At 40.9% G+C, this 25,621-nt stretch overlaps 1 protein-coding gene across 1 annotated transcript in view; it reads right to left on the bottom strand.

The window, feature by feature from the left end:
• Positions 1 to 24,877, bottom strand: part of B4GALT5 (beta-1,4-galactosyltransferase 5) — a 78,236-nt gene extending 53,359 nt beyond the window's left edge. Inside the window, exon 1 of the mRNA XM_068524626.1 lies at positions 24,645 to 24,877. Within this exon, the coding sequence (XP_068380727.1) occupies positions 24,645 to 24,759 (115 nt within the window). The 5' untranslated portion in view covers positions 24,760 to 24,877. The remainder of the gene's footprint in view (positions 1 to 24,644) is intronic.
• Positions 24,878 to 25,621: the final 744 nt, after the last annotated feature.

Here is a 25,621-nt window from a genome sequence, read left to right as displayed (position 1 = left end):
TTATGGTGGAAACACTAGGCAGATACCTCCTCAGTCAAGTGATCAGAGCAAACATCATCAGCAATGGGACAAATCACAATCCTGTGTCACCTGACATGCATTGGAAGGATGTAATACCACTTCTGTGATTTTGCTGCCAAAGATGCATAACCTAATCGAACTATAAGGAAACATCAGACAAACCCAAAGTAAGGGACATGCTACAAAAGAGATAGCCTGTCATCCTCAAAAGTGTCAAGGTCATGAAATTCAAAGAGAGACTGAGGAACTTTTCCAAATTTTCCTGAAGGAGACTAAAGAAACATTACAACAAACACAATGGGCGATTCTGAACTGGATCCTTTTGACATAAAGGACATTACTGGGGCAACTGGCAAAACTTGAATGGAGGTCAGAGGATTAGATGGCCATAAAGGTGAAGTATCAATGTTAACATTAATGGTTGTATTGTCCTTGGTTGGAATATCCTTCTTTGTTGAAAAACACACTCTAATATTTGGGGGTGAGGGGCATAATGTCACCAAATGGTTCAAGAAAAAGTCACGGTACTACATGTGCAACTTTTCTGTAAGCTTGAGATTTCAAAACTTTTTTTAATCATTTTTTTTAAGTTTCACATATTTATACAAATTACATCATATTTTGTCTCACAGTCAGTTCCGCTATAACGCTTATTTTGAAAGTACACATTTGTTCCAACACAACTGACATATTTGGGAACAATCTGAGCGTAACTGGATTTGCATCTGCTTATGCGCAATTCCACCCATGAGTGACACCCAGAAAACTACAACTCGCTAAACAGACACACATCTATGCACACACTTCAAACATCTACCAGCGACCTCAGTTCACCAAGTGAGTATCCCATACACATCTGGATGTTACAACATCCAGTACTATTTTAGCACAACTCTCCTTCCTCCACTTCACAATAACTCACAAGTTGCAATCCTTCTGATGCCCACTTCCACAAGCAAACTTCAGGTCTTTATCAACATAGAGTGCCCTACTTATGGTGTTTCTTAACCATTTAACATGTGTAAAACTGTACTGGTTTCACTAGGTTCCTTTTTTTTTCTTTTTTAATATGACACTAATTTAGTTTTTAAGTGTTATGTGCTTAACCCCATTTTTCCCATAAGCTCTAGGTTTTTATTCAACAATTTTGTACAGCACAGTGATTTTTAGAAACACTTAAGTCATGTCAGAGCAGAGCTAATTGCATTTGATATAATCACCTTTACAGAAAAAAATGAATTGCATGACATCAATGGTGTCCCCCTTCTGTACATATAGGTATGGGGATCTCCCAGGTGGGATCTTCCAAAGGGCTAAAGGAAGCCCAGGTCAACCTAGAGAAGGCCACACAAATTAACTTTACATATTTAATTCCTTTAACTACAGATTTAGAGGGCAAGCTGTGTCACACAGCTTACACTTGAAAAACAAAGAAAATAATGGCAATAATGTATATGATTATAGTGTGGCCAGGGCAGTCCAACCTACCCACTTTGGTTTCTGCTCAGTTGATCTGATCTGTCTTTGAACAGTTTCTTACTCATTCAAAGTTTAGTTACTCTTGACAAACTGGAGAAAAAAATACTAGACTGGAGAAAAATAACCACTAAGTACAAATAGGTTTCTGAGAAAGACTTTATTTCTACTTTGTGGAATCCAATCAAGGGAGGAGACAGATCAAATACTACACTCTCACATTAGATTAGCCACACTGCTATAACATTTAATAAAAATTAAGGTTCTTCTATTTAACTTTATTAATAGTATTTAAGAATGAGATTAAATTGACTTGACGCCACAAGGGCTAGAATTTCCCATCAAGTTTTCCACATATTGGTAAAGAAAACAAGTAGGTTTTCTTTAGAGCTTTCATTTCAAGAGTCCCTTGCCAGAAACAATCTTATATCAAGACACTACGTTTAGACTCCCTCTTGCGAGAACACAAGAATCATAACTAACTGCTGAACAATCATCGAAAGGAAAACACTGGAACTCACCAAAAAAAGATACCCCACATCCAAAGACAAAGGAGAAGCCACAATGAGGTGGTAGGAGGGGTGAAATCACAATAAAATCAAATCCCAGAACCTCTGGGTGGGTGACTCACAAACTGGAGAACATTAATACCACAGAAGTCCACCCACTGGAGTGAAGGTTCTGAGCCCCACATCAGGCTTCCCAACCTGGGGTGCCGGCAACAGGAGGAGGAATTCCTACAGAATCAGACTTTGAAGGCTAGCGGGATTTGATTGCAGGACGTCGATAGGACTAGGGGAAACAGAGACTCCACTCTTGGAGGGCACACACAAAGTAGTGTGCACATCGGGACCCAGGGGAAGGAGCAGTGACCCCATAGGTGACTGAACCAGACCTACCTTCTAGTGTTGGAGGGTCTCCTGCAGAGGTGCCATTAGCCCCACCAAAGAGCCGAGTAGGCTCTAGTGCTGGGTCGCCTCAGGCCAAACAACCAACAGGGAGGGAACCCAGTCCCACCCATCAGCAGACAAGCAGATTAAAGTTTTACTAAGCTCTGCCCACCAGAGCAACACCCAACTCTACCCACCACCAGTCCCTCCAATCAGGAAGCTTGCACAAGCCTCTTAGATAGCCTCATCCACCAGAGGGCAGACAGCAGAAGCAATTCTGCAGCCTGTGTAACGAAAACCACGTTCACAGAAAGACATACAAAATGAAAAGGCAGAGGACTATGCTCCAGATGAAGGAACAACATAAAACCCCAGAAAAACAACTAAATGAAGTGGAGTTAGGCAACCTTCCAGAAAAAGAATTCAGAATAATGACAACGAAGATGATCCAGGACCTCGGAAAAAGAATGGAGGTAAAGATCGAGAAGATGCAAGAAACGTTTAACAAACACCTAGAAAAGTTAAAGAACAAACAGAGATGAACAATACAATAACTGAAATGAAAAATACACTAGAAGGAGTCAATAGCAGAATAACTGAGGCAGAAGAATGGATAAGTGACCTGGAAGACAGAATGGTGGAATTCACTGCTGCAGAACAGAATAAAGAAAAAAGAATGAAAAGAAATGAAGACAGCCTAAGAGACCTCTGGGACAACATTAAACACAACAACATTCTTATCATAGGTGTCCCAGAAGAAGAAGAGAGAGAGAAAGGACCCGAGAAAATATTTGAAGAGATTATAGTCGAAAACTTCCCTAACATGGGGAAGGAAATAGCCACCCAAGTCCAGGAAGTGCAGAGAGTCCCAGGCAGGATAAACCCAAGGAGAAACACCCCATAGTAATCAAATTGACAAAAATTAAAGGCAAAGAAAAATTATTGAAAGCAACAAGGGAAAAATGACAAATAACATACAAGGGAACTCCCATTAGGTTAACAGCTGATTTCTCAGCAGAAACGCTACAAGCCAGAAGGGAGTGGCATGATATATTTAAAGTGATGAAAGGGAAGAACCTACAACCAAGATTACTCTACCCGGCAAGGATCTCATTCAGATTCGACAGAGAAATCAAAAGCTTTACAGACAAACAAAAGCTAAGAGAATTCAGCACCACAAAACCAGCTCTACAACAAATGCTAAAGGAACTTCTCTAAGTGGGAAACACAAGAAAAGGACCTACGAAAACAAACCCATAACAATTAAGAAAATGGTAGTAGGAACATACATATCGATAATTACCTTAAACGTGAATGGATTAAATGCTCCAACCAAAAGACACAGGCTCACTAAATGGATACAAAAACAAGACCCATATATACACTGTCTACAAGAGACCCCCTTCAGACCTAGGGACACATACAGACTGAAAGTGAGGGAATGGAAAAAGCTATTCCATGCAAATGGAAATCAAAAGAAAGCTAGAGTAGCAATACTCATATCAGATAAAATAGACTTTAAAATAATGTTACAAGAGACAAGGACACTACATAACCATCAAGGAATCAATCCAAGAAGAAGACATAACAATTATAAATAGATATGCCAACATAGGAGCACCTCAATACATAAGGCAACTGCTAACAGCTATAAAAGAGAAAATCAACAGTAACACAATAATAGTGGGGGACTTTAACACCTCACACCAACGGACAGATCATCCAGACAGATAATTAATAAGAAAACACAAGCTTTAAATGACACAATAGACCAGATAGATTTGATATTTATAGGACATTCCATCCAAAAACAGCAGATTACACTTTCTTCTCAAGTGCACACGGAACATTCTCCAGGATAGATCACATCTTGAGTCACAAATCAAGCCTCGGTAAATTTAAGAAAATTGAAATCATATCAAGCATCTTTTCTGACCACAACACTATGAGATTAGAAATCAATTACAAAGAAAAAAACGTAAAAAACACAAACACATGAAGCTAAACAATACATTACTAAATAACCAAGAGATACCTGAAGAAATCAAAGAGGAAATCAAAACATACCTAGAGACAAATGGCAATGAAAACACGACGATCCAATACCTATGGGATGCAGCAAAAGCAGTTCTAAGAGGGAAGTTTATAGCAATACAACCCTACCTCAAGAAACAAGAAAAATCTCAAATAAACAATCTAAACTTACACCTAAAGGAAGCAGAGAAAGAAGAACAAAACAAAACCCAAAGTTAGTAGAAGGAAAGAAATCATAAAGATCAGAGCAGAAATAAATGAAATAGAAACTAAGAAAACAATAGCAAAAATCAATAAAACTAAAAGCTGGTTCTTTGAAAAGATAAACAAAATTGATAAACCTTTAGCCAGACTCATCAAGAAAAAGAGGGAGAGGACTCAAAGCAATAAAATTAGAAGTGAAAAAGGAGAAGTTACAACGGACACCACAGAAATACAAAGCATCCTAAGAGACTACTACAAGCAACTCTGCCAATAAAATGGACAACCTGGAAGAAATGGACAAATTCTTAGAAAGGTATAACCTTCCAAGACTGAACCAGGAAGAAATAGAAAATATGAACAGACCAATCACAAGTAATGAAACTGAAACTGTGATTAAAAATCTTCCAACAAACAAAAGTCCAGGACCAGATGGCTTCACAGGTGAATTCTATCAAACATTTAGAGAAGAGCTAACACCCATCCTTCTCAAACTCTTCCAAAAAATTGCAGAGGAAGACACACTCCCAAACTCATTCTATGAGGCCACCATCACCCTGATACCAAAACCAGACAGAGATACCACAAAAAGAGAAAATTACACACCAATTATCACAGATGAATATAGATGCAAAAATCCTGAACAAAATACTAGCAAACAGAATCCAACAACACGTTAAAAGGATCATACACCATGATCCAGTGGGATTTATCCCAGGGATGCAAGGATTCTTCAATATACACAAATCAATGTGATACACCATATTAACAAATTGAAAAAGAAAAACCATACAGTCATCTCAATAGATGCAGAAAAAGCTTTTGACAAAATTCAACACCCATTTATGATAAAAACTCTCCAGAAAGTGGGCATAGAGGGGAACTACCTCAACATAATAAAGGCCATATATGACAAACCCACAGCAAACATCATTCTCAATGGTGAAAAAGTGAAAGCATTTCCCCTAAGATCAGGAACAAGACAAGGATGTCCACTCTCGCCACTATTATTCAACATAGTTTTGGAAGTTCTAGCCATGGCAATCAGAGAAGAAAAAGAAATAAAAGGAGTACAAATTGGAAAAGAAGTAAAACTGTCACTGTTTGCAGATGACATGATACTATACATAGAGAATCCTAAAGATGCCACCAGAAAACTACTAGGGCTAGTCAATGAATCTGGTAAAGTTGTAGGATACAAAATTAATGCACAGAAATCTCTTACATTCTTATACACTAACAACAAAAGATCAGATAGAGAAATTAAGGAAACAATCCCATTCACCATTGCAACAAAAAGAATAAAATACCTAGGAATAAACCTACCTAAGGAGGTAAAAGACCTGTACTCAGAAAACTATAAGGCACTGATGAAAGAAATCAAAGATGACACAAACAGATGGAGAGATATACCATGTTCTTGGATTGGAAGAATCAATATTGTGAAAATGACTATACCACCCAAAGCAATCTACAGATTCAATGCAATCCCTATCAAATTACCAATGGCATTTTTTACAGAACTAGAACAAACAACCCAATCCAAAAATGGGCAGAAGACCTAAATAGACATTTCTCCAAAGAAGACATATAGATGGCCAAGAAGCACATGAAAAGCTGCTCAACATCACTAATTACTAGAGAAATGCAAATCAAAACTACAATGAGGTATCACCTCATACGGGTTAGAATGGGCATCATCAGAAAATCTACAAACAACAAATGCTGGAGAGGGTGTGGAGAAAAGGGAACCCTCTTGTACTGTTGCTGGGAATGTAAATTGATACAGCCACTATGGAGAACAGTATGGAGGTTCCTTAAAAAACTAAAAATAGAATTACCATATGACCCAGCAATCCCACTACTGGGCATATACCCAGAGAAAACCATAATACAAAAAGACACATGCACCCCAATGTTCACTGCAGCACTATTTACAATAGCCAGGTCATGGAAGCAACCTAAATGCCCACTGGCAGACGAATGGATAAAGAAGATGTGGTACATATATACAATGGAATATTACTCAGCCATAAAAAGGAACGAAATTGATGGATCTAGAGACTGTCATACAGAATGAAGTAAGTCAGAAAGAGAAAAACAAATATCGTATATTAACATATATGTGGAATCTAGAAAAATGGTACAGATGAACCGGTTTGCAAGGCAGAAATAGAGACACAGATGTAGAGAACAAACGTATGGACACCAAGGGGGGAAGGTGGCGTTGGGGGTGGCGGTGGGATGAATTGGGAGATTGGGACTGACATGTATACATTGATGTGTATAAAATAGATAACTAATAAGAACCTGCTGTATAAAAATAAATAAAATAAAATTCAAAAAAAAAAAAAAAAGACACTACGTTTAGTTATAGTGAGGAGAACAGAACTAACCAGGAAAAGATGTTACAGCAAAGAGACTGTACAAGATTATTCTAAATCAAACACTCATAGCGTTTACTAAATTGCTGCCACCCTTATAACGTCAATTCTCTCAGCCTAGCAATTCCTAAGGTACAAAATTTTCAAATTTCTGTGTGTGTATACAAAGATGAGAAGGAAACAATGAAATGAAAACACCTGTGATGAAAAGATGATTATGAATAAATTACTGTAATTTCCTTTATTATCCTTAAAGTTGATTTAATAGTTTAAAAATATTGCTTAACAGAACAAGGTGGTAACATTTGTTAGATCCTAACTAAACATGATTCATTCTGGAATGCTTCTGATGACACAAGCTTACATAAATAATCTACTGGTAAGTTTGTTCAAAATTCACAATGAAGAGAGTCAGTTTTTCACACATACAACCCAAAACTATAGCTTCAATCTATGCAGAGTGTTTTACTTTTTTAATTATAGAACTAATAAATTAATATAACTAATAATACTAAAATTAAATCGGTGGTGTTGTTCACCTGTTACTAAACACAAAGCACAAAATCTGTGCCAACACAGATCCTAAAAGAGGTATTTTTGCCATTCTTTCCCTTGCAAGCTTGGCACTTGGCTTTGGTCAAAGCTGATGTAAATCGTGACAGAATTCAGCAATATATTCTCAGAAAAATAGGCCAAGAGAAGCAAAAGAACACAGGTGTTACACACTCGAGCAGTAATCATCTGCTCCCAGGGCACCTCCGAGACTTCAGCATCCTCAGCCAGAGCACCTGCTCCTCAAGCTAAGGAGTGCCTTAGAGGTACCACCACAGTACAGAAAGGTTTATTCTTGGCAAACATCTGACCCTTGTTTTTCCAGTTCTAAACTTCAAGGGTTCAAATGAAGGACGGGGTAATAGAAAAAATAAATAAATCCTCTGGAAACTTCGCTGTAATCAACTCTCCACCGTGTACCAGTTCATCCAAGTGTCCCTTCCCCTCTCTACTCCAATTGAGCACTGTGATTGAGGAACTGTGAAAGGGCAAGGGGACATTTACCTGTTGAGCATCTAACTGGTACCAAGCCATGCAAACATCTGACAAATACTCTCTCCTTTAATCCTCACAATAAGCCTATGTTTATATACTTTTAGTCTTCCCTTTTTACATATTAAGAAACTCTCATTGAGGTAAATGGATCAGCAAAACATCTGAACAAAAATGAAATCCAATTATCCAAAGGTTTTAAAAATACAGGTTATTAATTAGCCTAAGCTTGTACTTTTGTTTTGTTTTGTTGGGGGAATGGGGGCTGTCTTTGGGCCCTTTCACATTTATATTTTTCACAAATATAAAGGTCACATCAAAATACCTTTGTTCATGGGAGTCCAGTATACTATTCACTCTACTTTTGTATATGTTTGAAATTTTCTATAATAAAATAAAATAATTAAGGGAAAAAATTATCTTTAACATAAAGCCAACCCAAAAAGTAGCTCTTACCTAAAGTTAATTTCCCGTAGTGCCAAATGAAATTCAAATAAATCCAAATCTTCTAATTCACACATATCTTAAGATTTCTGAATACTTAAAAGCAGAATGAAAAAGCCAGGCATGCCAAGTCAACAATGAAACAGAAAAATCAAGCCAATACCAAAACCAAACATTTCACTTCCTCCCACTCACATTCACACACACACATACACAAAATGAAGGATTCCAGTTGTCCCTTCCAGACAAAGCAACTGATGGGTGCCAGCCTAGCACGAGTCAGCTCAAAAATAATCTCAGCAACAGAGGCAAGGCTATTTCCACCTTCCATCCAACAGCACAGAGCACAAGAGACTAGCTGTTTATGAATAACAGACTTAATTTCCATACCATCCATATGGACTTCCAATTCCAGAAATTGTTTCTTCCTCATTGCTCCTTGGAAGAAGTAAAATATACAACAATTTCTCATTTCCTAGGCAAAGACTACCTCTCAAAGACTGACAAGCATATTCAAGACATAAAAGTATAGCTTTTATCATAAATTTGAAAACACCAAAACCATTAACCTAAATATCTGTCTAATTAAAAATTAGACACAATGTTCCTAGCAATATATAAGAATTATTGTACCTACTTCTTCCTAAATCAGGACTGAGTGTTTTCCTGTTTATTAATTTTTATTTTATTTTTATTTATTTTTTTGGCCACCCCACACAGCTTGCAGCATCCTAGTTCCCCAACCAGGTATTGAACCTGGGCCCACAGCAGTGAAAGCCCCAAGCCCTAACCACTGAACTGCCAGGGAATTCCCTGTTTATCCATTTTTTCATCTAGATTTCAAATTGAGGAACAAGACTAACCATTAATACATTCATTTGTGATCTGCAATTTCAAAACATTATCATACACATACTATGTAAGATACAAAAAGCACTTAAAAGGGTTAAAATCCATGTTGAATCTTAAGTGGGTAAAACTTTAAAATTCCTACTTGTCATCTGCCCACCAAACCAGGTCCCCACAAAACCAAACATCTGACTGGATTGGACATAATTAATCTGAGACTGAGCTAGGAATCATACTTTCAATTACAATTAATATTGTTACAAATCCATTGTGTTTTTATTTGATCCTTTTTAGTTCTTCACCTTGAAGTCCTGGTAGTTAGCACAGCAACCTTCAACATACCCAAATGAGCAGGGAATTGGCTAGTTGTACTTTTCAGGACCTCAGATCTGTCCACCTCCACCTTACTTCCCTATTTAACAAATAAGTATTCATTGAGCACCTACAGTGTGCCAGACCAGCGTTCCAGGCAGGGATACAACAATGAACAAGAAATGAGGCCCATGCATTTGCCACTGATTTAGAGGTCTGAGGATGGGCAGGAATATTTGAGTTAGCTAGTGAAAAGCTTAAGGAAAGAGCCTAGTCTACACTGGAAACCAGGTGGGGAGGCCCTTGTGTCTGGAGGGAGAGAAGTGGCATAAATGAAGCTGGAGAGGGAGGTAGAGGTCAGATCACAAAAATTCTTATAAACTACAATAAGGAATCTGAACTTCATCCTAAAAGCAATGAAAGCCATGGAAGGGTAGAAGACAGACTGATCCTGTCTGACGAATGCTCTCTGAGCACCTGCTCAGTGCCAGACCTCTATTCTAAGACTGACACTCTTCCAGGTGGAAGGGAAGAGGCCTCAGCATATAAATGCATCCTTCCGCCACTGGTCCAGAGAGCATCTATGTTACTAAGAAACCTCAGGTCACTGTTCACCACCATTGCCATGACTCTGTTCAGGAGATAAACAGCAAAAACATTCATGTAAATATGAATACCACCAAGAACATGTACAGCCAATGGGCCCAGTGGGGTAGAAAATTAAACTAAATGCCTCTTCAAGAATTTCTTTAAAATTTTTTTGCTGTCTTAAATGTCTACAATTAAAATACATTCACTGTTATTCCTGGCAATTAAGGTACGTTAACATCAACTGAACTGACCCTCAATTAAACACATCTTCTGGGAATATAAAATCACTCAAAATTCTGAAAATTTTTTCCTAAAATGAAGCCATGCTCCCTTGCTGAAGACTTAAAAAATGACAGAGGTACGGTGTCCACATCATTCATCACTGTACCCCCAAACCTAGCACACTCTAAGGGTTTAACACATAGAGATTAAGTTAGCTCTAAGAAAACAGCCAAATCAGGCAAATGCAAAGGCAAGTTTGTAGATTTTTTCTTTTATCACAGGCCCCAAAACACAAAAATTTTCTAAGCACCCACCTGTCTTTAATCACTACCATTATCACTCGCATTTAGATAAATACATTTGAAATTCAGCTGATACCAGGAAAAAAAAAATCGAAGTGCCAAATTTTACCATGTCACAGTTGCAGAAGTCCAGCAGGTTTTTTACACATTAGACTTTTCTGTTTCCTCATTCTTTAACAGTCTCTTCACTTTCTGATAATGTTATAAAGGGAAAATGTTATAAAATAATTTTAAAAATTAAAAAAATGTGATAAAGGGAGAAAACAAATCCTGTGTTCACATCACACACCTCCTAGTCAGCCAGGCAGCATCTTAGCAGGCTGCTCCTCATCACTACCTGCCATCCTGTGCCTGTGCGGGGGCCTGGGGAGGTATGGGGAAACAGTGCTCTGTTTCAAACATTCAGAAGGGAAAAAATCATACTTAACACCGAACTCAAAGTCATGCATCCGGGTCTACATTCTGAGTATCACCACTTATTAAACAGCAAAACATAAAAGGTGCTGGTTAATGGAGATTGGAGGCTAACAAAATGCCAAGTGATATTTACTTTTCCCTGTCTTCAAAATCATCATATACTTTCATTTCTGTATGGAAAAAAAAAAATGAGCCCAGTGTTTCATGGACTATATTCATCAATCTATAAAATTTTCTAAATTTCTCTTCTATATCATATGTTTAATCAGTAAACTGTATTGTCCCCAACACCAAAAATGTGGTGTGCCAACTTCTGGCCCTGTCTTACACGGACTATCAGAGAACTGCAATTAGAAACAGAAAACATTTAAATTTAAGTTACATTTCAGTCCTACTGAACAAAATAATCAACAAAGACATCAATAAGATATGGATCCCTCCCTTCATCAGAAGAGTCACAGGACTCTTCAAACACTTGAAATATTCAATGGAATCTGCAGAGCATGTCAAGTTTGGCAAAGGGAGTAACCATTTTAAAGACCAAGAATCAGGGCTTCGCCGGTGGCTCAGTGGTTAAGAATCCGCCTGCCAATGCAGGGGACACGGGTTCGAGCTCTGGTCCAGGAAGATCCCACATGCTGCGGAGCAACTAAGCCCGTGCACCACAACTACTGAGCCTGCGCTCTAGAGCCCGCGAGCACAACTACTGAAGCCCACGTGCCACAACTACTGAAGCCCGCGCGCCTAGAACCCGTGCTCCACAACAAGAGAAGCCACCACGATGAGAAGCCCGCGCACCGCAACGAAGAGTAGCCCCCACTCCCCGCAACTAGAGAAAGCCCATGCGCAGCAATGAAGACCCAATGCAGCCAAAAATAAATTAATTAATTAAAAAAAAGAAATCAAGAAACCAGCATCAAACTTAAACAAGTAAGAGAAAGATAAACCAAAAAACCTTGCCTCCTGCTTTCTCAGAAATCAGCTCAATAATAGCTTGTGTAAGATATGCCTATTAGTAACTTACGGAAACCTTTCACAGGCAGAAAAAGTAAATGACTACAATGCAGGGAGCAAAAGTTCAGTCATAAAACTTACCAAGTAGTATATTTTTTAAAGTACAAACAAAAGAAAAATATAAATAAATTGAACCTCGTTAAAGTCAAAAGCTTTTGCACATCAAAGGACCCCACCAAGGAATGTAAATTGATACAGCCACTATGGAGAACAGTATGGAGGTTCCTTAAAAAACTACAAATAGAACTACCATACGACCCAGCAATCCCAATACTGGGCATATACCCTGAGAAAACCATAGGTCAAAAAGAGTCATGTACCAAAATGTTCATTGCAGCTCTATTTACAATAGCCAGGACATGGAAGCAACCTAAGTGTCCATCAACAGATGAATGGATAAAGATGTGGCACATATATACAATGGAATATTACTCAGCCATAAAAAGAAACGAAACTGAGTTATTTGTAGTGAGGTGGATGGACCTAGAGTCTGTCATACAGAGTGAAGTAAGTCAGAAAGAGAAAAACAAATACAGTATGCTAACACATATATACGGAATCTAAGGGAAAAAAAAAAAAAAAGGCCATGAAGAACCTAGTGGCAAGACGGGAATAAAGACACAGACCTACTAGAGAATGGACTTGAGGATATGGGGAGGGGGTGGGGTGAGATGTGACAGGGTAAGAGAGTGTCATGGACATATGTACACTACCAAATGTAAAATAGATAACTAGTGGGAAGCAGCCGCATAGCACAGGGAGATCAGCTCGGTGCTTTGTGACCACCTAGAGGGGAGGGATGGGGAGGGTGGGAGGGAGGGAGATGCAAGAGGGAAGAGAAATGGGAACATATTGTATATGTATAACTGATTCACTTTGTTATAAAGCAGAAGCTAACACACCATTGTAAGGCAATTATACTTCAATAAAGATGTTTAAAAAAAAAAAAAAAAAGGACCCCACCAAGAGAGTGAAAAGACAACCCACAGGATGGGAGAAAATACTTGCAAATCATATATCTGGTAATGGTATAATATTCAAAAATATAAAGATCTCTTAACAACGGACAATCCAATTTAAAAAGGGCAAAGGAACCTGAATAGACAGTTCTCTAAACAAGATACACAAATAGCCAATAAACATATGAAAATATGCTCAACCTCATTAGTCATCAAGGAAATGAAAACCAAAACCACGATGAGCTACCATTTCACACCTACGAGGATGCCTACACTTTAAAAAAAAAAATACACACTCAGAAAATAAGTGTTGGCTGCAAGGATGTGGAATATATTGCTGGTGGGAATGTAAAATGGTGCAGCCACTGTAGAAAGTCTGGCAATTCCTCAAAAAATTAAATAGAATTACCATATGACCTAGCAATTCCACTCCCAGGTAAATACCCAAAGAATTGAAAGCAGGGACTCAAACAGATACTTGTATGCCCACATTCACAGCAGCACTATTTACAACAGCCAAAAGGTAGAAGCAACTCAAGTGTTCATCAACAGATGAGAAAAAATGTGATATATACAAGATAGAATATTATTCATCCATAAAAAGAATACAGTTCTGACACATGCTATGACATGAATGAACCCAGGAAACATTTTGCTAAGTGAAATAGAGCAGACACAAAAGGACAAACATTGTATGATTACACTTATATGAGGTACCTAGAGCAGTCAAACTTACAGGATGGAAAGTAGATTAGCAGTTGGGAGGGGGGGCGGTGGATGGGGAGTTATTGCTTAATGGGAAGAGACTTCCTGTTTGGGGGCAATAGAAATTTTTGGAAATAGTTGCAATGGTTGCAAAACATTGTGAATGTAATTAATGCCACTGAATTGCACATTTAAATTACCAAAATACATGGCAAAGTTCATGCTATATTTTACCACGAAGAAATAGAAAGGGAAAAAAAAGACAAAGTAGTTTTGGGCAAAATGAATTCAAAATCACTTCAAAATCAGGATTAACAGAAGAAGCAATCCTTCCCCCAGATTAAATGCAATCCAACAATAAAGAGGCTAGCTTGACCAGGCAATAGTTTCTTCATTCATTTCAATAAATATTTAAGTGCATATAATGTGCTAGGCACAAGGACATTACAACCCAGAGAACTTCCCTATCATTACTCTATAGATTATGATGATATGGATAAAATGAGTTTTTCTTTAAAAGTTAAACGATTAAATGGTTTTATTTAAAATATAAAGATTTATAATAAGTACATCAAGAATGCTAAAGTCAGTCTACTATCATCTCTGATCCATCTAGTTTAACTTCCCTAAGTTGGCAATGTTTTCATTTTTCTGCAATGGAATAAAGGATTTTTTTTTTTTAACTACACAAACATGACCCCAACACAGTATTTAGGAAAATACTATTTTCTGACCTTCAAAAGCCAATGGTCTACCAATCTGAAAACGCATACATTACAATCATGAGTATAATTTAGGCTTAGTGCCTAAAAGCACAACTCCTCAAAATGGGGTAACTAGTTCTATGAGTAAAAAAAATACTCCTGTTTTTCCATTTTTCCAAGCATACAGTTGTTCAACACATGAGAATTAAGCAAAAAGTTTAAATGACTATTAATCATACTTTTAGAGGGTGAAAAAAGTTCCCTCTTTACTGGTATTTAAATGTTTTACAGCTCTTTAATAAAAATAATAAACAGCTGTGCTCACTAGCGCACCTCTAATTTAAGTTTTAAAACCCAACACTGAGCTTTCCTACAATCTGCATTTCCCTGTACGTGACACTCCACAACATTTTTCATAATCATAATTATGCCACTAATAACCCTCAGAGAACTGTTCATAATTGATGATGGTAACTAAGGTACCTCAGAAACAATGCCCAGCTTCCCTTCTAGTCATTGCAAAGTACCTGGCTATCTTTGTAACCTGGGAAGGAGGCGGAACAATACTTATAGTCTAGTAATTACTCAAACTAACAAAAGGGGTGGGGGGAGGGAATCTAAGAAGAGACAGCACTTTAAATTATTCAATGTGATTCCCAGGCTTGGGAAAACACTGGATTCATGGGATCAGTAGAGGAGGTATGAATGCTCTTCTATATAAGCCACAATATTAAAAAGAATTACTGTACCGTGAGAAAACCATAATTCAAAAAGAGTCATGTACCACAATGTTCACTGCAGCTCTATTTACAATAGCCAGGACATGGAAGCAACCTAAGTGTCCATCGACAGATGAACAGATAAAGAAGATGTGGCACATATATACAATGGAATATTACTCAGCCATAAAAAGAAACGAAATTGAGTTATTTATAGTGAGGTGGATGGACCTAGAGACTGTCATACAGAGTGAAGTAAGTCAGAAAGAGAAAAATAAATACCGTATACTAACACATATATATGGAATCTAAAAAAAAAAAAAAAAAGTGGTTCTGAAGAACCTAGGGGAGGGACAGGAATAAAGATGCAGACGTAGAGAATGGACTTGAGGACACGGGGAGGGGGAAGGGTGGGTAAGCTGCGATGAAGTGAGATAGTGGCATGGACATATATACACTACCAAATGTAAAATAGCTAGTGAGAAGCAGCCGCATAGCACAGGGAGATCAGCTTGGTGCTTCGTGACCACCTAGATGGGTGGGTTAGGGAGGGTGGGAGGGAGAGGCAAGAGGGAGGAGATATGGGGATATGTGTATATGTATAGCTGATTCATTTTGTTATAAACCAGAAACTGACACACCATTGTAAAGCAATTATATTCCTATAAAGATGTTAAAAAAAAAAAAAAGAATTACTGGGTCAAAATGTAATATTCATTTCTCATTTAACATCCAATTACCTAGAGGAATGAAGATGGGGCAGGAGCTAATGAGTCCAGGGCTCTATTTCATGCTTAAAAGCAAAAGTGTGAGGCTAGAGGAAAAACCTGATTTAGCAGATTAAAACTTAAAAGGATTACCCAGGGGACAAAAAGCAGAGAAAAAAAGAGGAAAAAAAAGTCTTAACATCCCAAAGATATTTCCATAAAATTCTTTTAGTTTTTTTCCTTTGACCAAGACAACACAAATTTCTTTTTTGTTGTTGTTGTTTCTTTGCCACAATGATTTCAAAGATAGACTTCAGTGCAGACATTCTACGTCTGTCTCATTTTTAGGGCAAATGTCCTCAAACAATAGCATTGCACAGTCTGAATTTCTCCATTCACCTTACAGAGTGAAACTGTTAAGTCTGATGGTTATACACCGACACTTCACAGAATCCATGGCTCAGTATTTCACTAAAGGTAGGACACTAAGTGAATGGGAGATCTGAATTTTTTTAAATGGGGTGTCTTTACTTGACAGAACTCATTATTCCTTCTTCTCCTTCAAGGTTCAACTCACACTTGCTCAGAATTGTGGAACTTCAGATCTGAGAGGGACCCTAGAATCTGTACTTTAGTCCATTGCTTCATTTTACAGATGAGAAAACTGAAGTAAAGGTTTCCATCTAGTTACTGGTAAAGCTGAACTGGAGCTCAATCCTCCTCTCAGTTTAGCACTAGCATTAGGCCAAGAGGACATCTCCTATGGTTATAAATAATAATTATTAACATATGAAGCTTTGTGTCAAGCTCTGTGCTAAGCCCTCTAACATGCATATCCCACTCAATTCTCACAACAACCCTGAGAAAGATGGTATCCTCCACTGGGCAGATAAGAAAATTGAAAATAGTGTGCCCACTCAGTCAGAGTTGATTCAAACCCAGATGTGGCTGATTTCTAAGTTAATGTTCACTCCTATCCTACAGCCCTTACCATGGCCTATAGGGTCCTACATGGCCTGACCCCTACCATCTTTCTAAGCTCATTTCCTACCATTTCTCACTTACAAAAATCCAGTCAACCTTCCCTCAAGTACATTTCTGCCTCAAGACCTCTACATATGCTTGACACCCCCATCACCATCCCAATCCCCCGACCTGTGACCTGTTCTACCCCTTCAAGCCAAATAGCACCTCATTAATGAAGCTTTCCCTAACTACCCTATCTAAAACAGACCCTCCGGGACTACCCTGGTGGCGCAGTGGTTGAGAATCTGTCTGCCAATGCAGGGGACACGGGTTCGAGCCCTGGTCTGGGAAGGTCCCACATGCTGTGGAACAACTAAGCCCGTGAGAGCCACAACTACTGAGCCTGCACACCATAACTACTGAAGCCCATGTGCTGTAGGACCTGCATGCCGCAACTACTGAGCCCATGCACCACAACTACTGAAGCCCGCGCGCCTAGAGCCTGTGCTCTGCAACAAGAGAAGCCACCGAAATAAGGAGCCCACGCCCCACAACGAAGAGTAGCCCCCGCTCGCCAGAACTAGAGAAAGCCAGTGCGCGGCCACAAAGACCCAAACGCAGCCAAAAATAAATAAATAAAATAATATAAATAAATAAATAAATAATAAAATAGACCCTCAGTCACTCCTACCACTATCCGAAATTATATTGTATATTGGCTGTCTCCCCATCAGAATAAAAGCACCACAAAGGGCAAAAACGTCCCACTAGAATGAAATCACCAGGATGGAAGAAACGTTCTGCCTTACTCATTTCTAGACTGCCCGATACCCAAAAGAGTATCTGACAAGAGGAGGCACTCCAAAGAAACTACCTATTGAATAAAGGAATGAGTGCCTGTGTCTGAATCTCCCACCTCATTAAGGATCAGTATCATACAAGTCAGCAATTGATTACATACTATTTTCTATTTTCTCTAGTTATTTCTTATGATTAATCTTGTATTTTCAACCATATAGTATGTGCTGCAGAGGTATTTTATCTTATTTATTTATTTATTTATTTATTTATTTATTTTTACAGCTATTTTATAATTCTCAACTTTGGGCAAGTTAATGACTCAACCTGGGCTTATACAATCATCTGTAAAATGAAAGAAGCAGTCAAAAGTCTAGAATCCAAATATCTCCCATAGCTGGTAACATGATAGGAAGATGCTCAAATACTGGATTATTATTGACCCACAGATCTTAAATTCCTTTAATTTTCTCACAGCTTTCTACAAAAATACACACAGTGTGCAAAGGAAGGCATACTCTTATTTAGCTAGTATTAGAAACTAAAGAATAACTGCCCTTTCACTAATAGTACACACAGGCCTGCCTCTTCTCACGATAACTCCTTTAACTTCTTTTAAGCCAACACCCAATCTGTTTGCTTCTGATTAACCTTTATCTTGACCAATGTTAACCACTAGTTTTCTCTAGTTCTTTGACAGGCCTTTGCAGCATCACATTGCCTACTTCTTGCTTACTAAAGTTCTGTTTGCTTATATAGTTGGATGTGTACAACGTATCTTCCATGATCTAAAACGCTACAAAATTAGGGAAGCAAGTAAGTCAGTAGCACTTCGGCTTCTATGGCTTTCTACTCTCTTGAAGAGCTCTAAAGAGTCATGGCAACACAAGAAGACCCTCCTTCCTGGCGATGTTATACGCTGCTCTCACTGGCCTGTCACGCTCTGGGGGGAAATGTCAGGGTTGGAGCAGAATTATCTACTGGCTAGAGTAGCGATGCCCTGGAACGGCAACTGATACTGGCCAAATGGCTGCTTCCAAAGACTGTCCAAGACTAGCACATTTTCACTGTTCAAGAGACTTCAACTCCAAACCCAAGACTTTGTTTCCGACATAGCAAACTGCTGCAGAAAGGACCTAAAACATCACCAAAATCCTGGTCAAAAGTGGTGCTGTTCAGTTTTATAACTTCAATCTGTTCTCCAAATATGGTTTCCTTCTAAGACTGACACGATGCAATACTCAAAGGAAACATCTGAGTGAGTGAGTGAGTCCGTACAGGCACGCGTGGGGAGAAGGGGGTCCTTAAACAGGGTGAGGCTTTTTAATTTTCTAAAACAAAATAACCCACATTCACAATACGACGTATTTCACTCCAGAAAAGCTCAGAAGCTAAGCGCACTGAAGCATTTAGAGGACACTGTCATGTGAGGAACAACAACAACAAAAAGGCTATTTTCATACTACACTTAACGAGATGGGGGATGGGACTTCCCTGGTGGCACAGTGGTTAAGAATCCGCCTGCCAAATGCAGGGGACACGGGTTTGAGCCCTGGTCTGGGAAGATCCCACATGCAGCGGAACAACTAAGCCCGTGCGCCACAGCTACCGAGCCTGCGCGCCTTAGAGCCGGTGCTCCGCAACAAGAGAAGCTACCGCAAGGAGAAGCCCGCGCACCGCAACGAAGAGTAGCCCCCGCTCGCTGCAACTAGAGAAAGCCCAGGCGCAACAACAAAGACCCAACGCAGCCAAAAAAAAAAAAAAAAAAATATATATATATATATATATATATATATATATATATATTTTATTTATTTAAAAAAAATATATATATATTATATATATATATATATTTAAAACAAGGGGGGAATCTGAAATTTTCCTGGGGTTATTAGAAAAAGTTGCATTCAGTTATATAAAACATGTATCCTATCTAAAATCTTAGGTCCAACATTTGCATAGAATGTGAATGAATTATCAACTTTCTATACGTAAAAACTTCTCACTACAAGTTTGGCTAAGATGCAGTTCTAGTTTTTCAAACAGCTTTGTTTTCTGGCCAAGTATAAGATCAGAGAATCAAGTGACTTGCTCAAGGTCATTTGGTCAAATTAGAATTACTGATTCCTGTCTTCCAAAAGCCAGCCATGAATCAAACTTTTCTTGGAACCAAGCAGGCCAAAAGGGAAAAATCATTCCCCATTTCCTTTCCTCAATAATCAAGACAAAAGAAAAATTAATTTAAATAGTGGAACTTTAATAAAATTTCCTCAGTATATACACTACTGCCTCTAACCATGCACAGGCATCTCTCTCAAAATCAGTAACTAAACAATTTGCAAAGGTCAGTAACCTCTATACAACCTTGCCATGTGACAGCACCATAAAGTTAAGAAGATTTTAAAAATCAGCCCTTCAAATGTACGTCCATCCGTAAATAGTTCACTTCTCTTATCTTCTAAAAGACCTGGTCAGACTGGAATATGGAGGTACTCCGAGCTCTTAGATTTTTTAAGTTAAAGGATCATAAATAAGTTCAAAGTTCTCTTCGGAACCCTGAAAGGAATAGGGATATTTCAACAGTGCAGGTAAAACAAGTGATGAAATAAATGATAATCACTCAGGCTGTGGAGGGCAGGGGGCTACAGAGAAGAGGAACGTATGCATTTTTATAACCATATTCCCTTCCTCTTCCTTTTTCAAATCCACCACCTCCCTCACACTTTCTGCCCCATCCTTTTCATTTCTACTTTTAAAATGCTGATATAAAACACTACTTTTGATTTAATAACAAAAACATAATGGCCAATGAAGTCATATTTTTAAATTACTTAACTGGATTGGCAGGGGATTATTAAAGTAGCTAAGCGCACTTTGTATTTGTTACAAACACATTATAGTCATATTTAGTAATATTCCTCACATCCAATTTTCTAAGTCAAATGGTACCACTACCTCCATTTCAGATGACCCTCAAGTCCAGGAAAATTTCCCTTTGCTGTTAGACTATGGGACACTAACATTAAGAGCTGGCATTAGATCTCAAAAATACCAACAATAGTTAGGTTGAAATTGTAGCTAGGCTATATTACACATGAGCAACTTGAAAACATTTATAACTAACATGGTTTTTCTCATATCTCAAATTCAAGTCTACCTAATTCCGAATATAGCTGTTAACACACTCTCGGGTTGATTTCTCTTCAGCCCTAGAGCACAGCGTGGCCACAGGGTATACAAAGTAAATCAAAAGCAGGACTGGAAAAATATTAAACCTGGAAGGAAATACAAGTCTGACACTTCCCGTTATGCCAGAAAACAGGATTGTCATTATTTGGAAATGTATTAGGTTGAGCTATATCAAACTGCCAACATACAACTGGTTTTGACCTGCAAAAAATGGAAATTTCATGTGGTTCAACCCAGTATTATTTTCTAAGCTCATTTTAACAATTGTCTCAAATAACGTCTTCATAATCCAAGGCATATAAAACCTTCTATTTCTCTAGACTGCCTTAACCTTTTGAAAAGATTTGCCACCCCTTGTCCAAAGCTGATTATTTAAAAAATTAAGCTGGTAAACAGGAAAGCCAAGATAAATAAAATCGCCAAACTGCTCAATGTACCCATTCTAAAACCACTTCACATCCTTCCCACCACTCCCCTTTCCAACTAACAGAACATGAATCTTAAGTAGATCTGCCCTTTAGAAGACCCACATTTAAGAAGAAATTAGTGAATATTTAAGTGCTTTGATCTTTCTCAGTTATCAGTGATGTAGGAATCTAAGTGTGGTAGAAGCCCATTGCTTTATTTATTTTATTTTTAATTTACTTATTTTATTTATTTATTTTTGGCTGCGTTGGGTCTTCGTTGCTGCGCGCGGGCTTTCTCTAGCTGCAGGGAGCGGGACTGCTCTTCGTTGCCACGCACGGACTTGCCATTGCGGTGGCTTCTCTTGTTGCAGAGCACAGGCTCTAGGCGTGCAGGCTTCAGTAGTTTTGGCTTGCGGGCTCTACAGTGCAGGCTCAGTAGCTGTGGCACACGGGCTTAGCTGCTCCGCGGCATGTGGGATCTTCCCAGACCAGGGATCAAACCCGTGTCCCCTGCATTGGCAGGCGGATTCTTAACCACTGCGCCACCAGGGAAGCCCCAAGCCCATTGCCTTACACTGGGGTTCCACTGACCTAAAAATCTACTGCTGAAGAATTTTAATTAAGTTGTACGTTCCATTTGTTTTAGAATCTGGCTTCTAATCTTTCTAATCAAGAGGGTGATTACTATCCCAGTGGGATATATTTTTCCATTTAGACATAGCTGATTTATGCACCCGCACCAGAAAAAACCCATCACTTTCACAAAAGGGGTTATGGCTTCAAGACTGCCTCTAGGTTCAAATCCATCATTTCACACCCATTTTTATTAGAGTCTAATATCCAATATGCTAATGAACTCTTTTCTCAATTAATTCCACTAATTACTCACCTGTTCTTATTCTGCCCAGACTCCTATCCCCTCATCCAATCCATCAGGCCACATACAACACCTTCCCAGAGGGATGCTTTTCCTAAGACATTTCATAAAATGTTACGGCAGTAGGATGTTACCTGTTCTATCTTTGTAGTACAAACTAGATCTAGTTTGTACTACAAATCATCAATATTAACCATCAAATGAAATATGCTCTTAAAAAAAAACAATCAGGAGAGGACTTCCCTGGTGGTGCAGTGGTTAAGAATTCGCCTGCCAATGCAGAGGCCACGGGTTCAAGCCCTGGTCTGGGAAGATCCCACATGCCACAGAGCAACTAAGCCTGTGTGCCACAACTACTGAGCCTGCGCTCGTGGAGCCCGCGAGACACAACTACTGAGCCTGCGTGCCACAACTACTGAAGCCCGCATGCCAAGAGCCCGTGCTCTGCAGCAAAAGAAGCCACAGCAATGAGAAGCCCACGCACCGCAAAAGTAGCCCCCGCTCGCCCCAACTACAGAAAGCCCGAGCGCAGCAATGAAGACCCAACGCAGCCAAAAATAAATAAACAAAATTAATTTATTTTTTAAAAAAATCAGGAGACAATCTCCAGCTCTATCTGGAAATTTCTCTCTTCAGCTAGTTCAGTGTTGACAGGTCAACAGAGAATGGCACTAATCATTACTACAATCCTAAAGGGTATTTCCCTAGAGTTAAACCATCAACCTTTTCCTAACATCCAAATGATCCAGACTTTTTACAGCAAAATTTACTCTCCTTGCCCCACCCCCAACAGCATTTTCTGATCATTTTTCACCTTAAACTGAGGTTTTCTCTAGGGCCTCATGGTGATGCCAAGTCAGGCAAATACATACCTTAAACCTTCCATCTACTCCCTTCTTTCTTGAAAGCTACATATAATAGCTTTTTTTTTTTTTTGAAAATTCTCTAAGCATCAGGTACAATGATAAGTGCTTTAAAAGGGAATTTATCTACTTCCATCCTTAAAAACCTATGAGGTTAGGATGAGTACCCCCATTTTACAGAGGAGAAAAGGTGAGGCTTAGTAACTTGCTCAAGGTCATGAAGGGCAGGGATTAGAATCCAAGTCTGACTTCCATGTCCTCTGACCTTAACCCTCATGCTGTTATTTCCTTCTAATCTTTCTTCACGTCCTAAATGTCTGCTCTGTGCTCTTAGACAGCCTATGCTTGGGCAGGGTTCAGTTTCTCCAGGGCTGTATTTCCTTTAAAGGACATGCCTTTGAGAAGAATGAGTACCCATTCCACCTTTTCTCCATGCTCTTCCTTCCCACCTGCACCATTTCCCCAAGGCCTTTGTCATATCTCCTCCTCTAGGACCAATTTAAATGCCCCCCCCCCCCCCCGCCCTGGCCCCGTAGGATACTGAAGGGCCACCTTCTACCCTCAAGGCTAGGAGAGGGCAGAAGTGAAAGAAAGGGGAGAAAGGAAGAGCCTAGACAGCACCCCTTCCCCAAGTCTTCAATCAGAAAGAAACTGTGGCTGATGACCAGAGCGGGGTGTTGAGGATTCGGGGGAAGGATAGGAGATAAGGGAGCAGAGATGACAGGGAGTGCCCTTGGGGGTAGGCGGGGCAGGGGGAGGGGATGGAGAGGAGGCGTGGGACGCTCAGGGGTTCGTAGACTGAATGGGGGGGGGTGGACCTCCCTGCGGGGTGGGGGATGCCACCCTGCTAGGAAAGGGATCTGGCCACTTGGAAGAGGAGAATGTGTGTGTTGGGGAGGAGGACCTGAAGGTGGATGTAACAAGGGAAAGTCGAGGGAAAAAAGGGTAGGAGGGAGAGCAGGAAACGGTGGAGTCACCGGGGAGGAGAGAGGGGAAGGATGGATGGGAACCGGGAAGGTGGGACTCCTGGAGACCCCAGCACAGGGGCTCCGCGAGGAGGGGCGGGCGGGCCGCGGAGGTTCGGGGGCCGCGGAATGCCCGGAACCGGGGATGGAGGAGACCCCGGAGGAGGGGGAGCGAGAGTTCTCGAGCCGAGGAGCGGAAAGTGGGGGTTCTAGGGAGGCCAGGGCAAAAAAGGGGGCGTCCCAGCACGTGTGTGTGTGTGTGTGTGTGTGAAGGCATGGTCGGGTTCCCGCGGGGAAGGGGTTAAAGGAGAGCAGGGGGTGGGCGGGAGGCTGGCGGGGGGAGGGGGGTTCTGGAGCCCGTCGGGGTGCAGGGCACTGGAATGTCCTGGAGCCCCCCGAGGGCCAGGCGTGGGGTCTCCCGAGGGTCGGGCCGGAGTACCCGTAGTCTTCTGAGGGCCAGGCTCGGGGTCGCCTCCCAGCCGGGTGTCTTCTGAAAGGCGGGGTCCCCTCAGGGCGGGGCGGGGGTTCCCGGGGTCCCCTCGAGGCCAGAGCGGCACCCCCGGGGTCCCAGGTCCCCTTCCTACCTATGCCGGGCGCCACATAGACGAAGTAGAGCAGCGAGGACGAGAGCGAGAAGAAGAAGAGCGCGGCGAGCAGCGAGCGGCGCGGCAGCCGCAGCAGCCCCCGGCGGACGCGCATGCTGCAGCCAGGCGGCCGCTCGAGGGCCGGGCCAGGCCTGCTCCCGCCGCTCTCCGTGCGCCGCCTCCCGGGCCGCCGCCGCCGCCGCCTGGGCCTCGGCCACCTCCCGGGCCTCGCCGGCCGCCGCCCGCCGCCGCCTCGCCGCTCCCAGCCGCCGGCCGCCGCGGGCCGGGCCACATGAAGCGGGCGGGGGCCTGAGCGGCCCGGTAGAGAGCGCAGCGGCGGGGGCGGGGCGGGGCGGGCCGGGCAGGGCCGCGGGGGCGGGGCGGGGGCGGGGCTAGCGCCGCCGGGCACCGTCGCAAAAGACCCGCGCGCGCGCGCTCACAGAGCGATCCCCTGTTTGGCCCCCGCGGCGGGGCAGTGGCCCGCAGGGAAAGTCGCCAAATGGCGACAGCCCCTCTACCGGCGCGGCCACCGCCCTGGCTTTTGGGGAGCGTCGCTCAAGTGCCCGTCGGTCCGCTCTTGGACGCCCCCAACCTGGGAGCCAAGGGACCGTATGCGATGTCTGACTCGGCTGGCCACCCACTGCGACAGAAAAGCAGGGATTGTAGGCAGGAGGGCTCGGTATGCACCTCCATTCATTCATTCATTCAGTTCACCATTTATTGAAAGCCAGACATATGCCAGCCACCGTTCTTGGCGCTGGGGATGCTACATAGAACAAAACAGACAAAATCTCTGTCTTCTTGAACCTAACACTCAAATGGGAGGAGAAAAAAAATCATAATGTCAGGTACTGGTAAGTGATATGAATACAATAAAACAGGAGAATATGTTTGAGGCAGACTAATGTGGTCAGGGAAGGCCTCACTGAGGGGTGACATAAAACGGTGAACAGCAGATGCAAAGGTCCTGAGGTTAA

Source organism: Eschrichtius robustus, chromosome 16 (genome assembly GCF_028021215.1).
Source record: "Eschrichtius robustus isolate mEscRob2 chromosome 16, mEscRob2.pri, whole genome shotgun sequence".
NCBI lineage: Eukaryota > Metazoa > Chordata > Mammalia > Artiodactyla > Eschrichtiidae > Eschrichtius > Eschrichtius robustus.
Note: the sequence above shows the minus strand (reverse complement) of the source record. Positions and strands in the feature narration are given on the sequence as shown.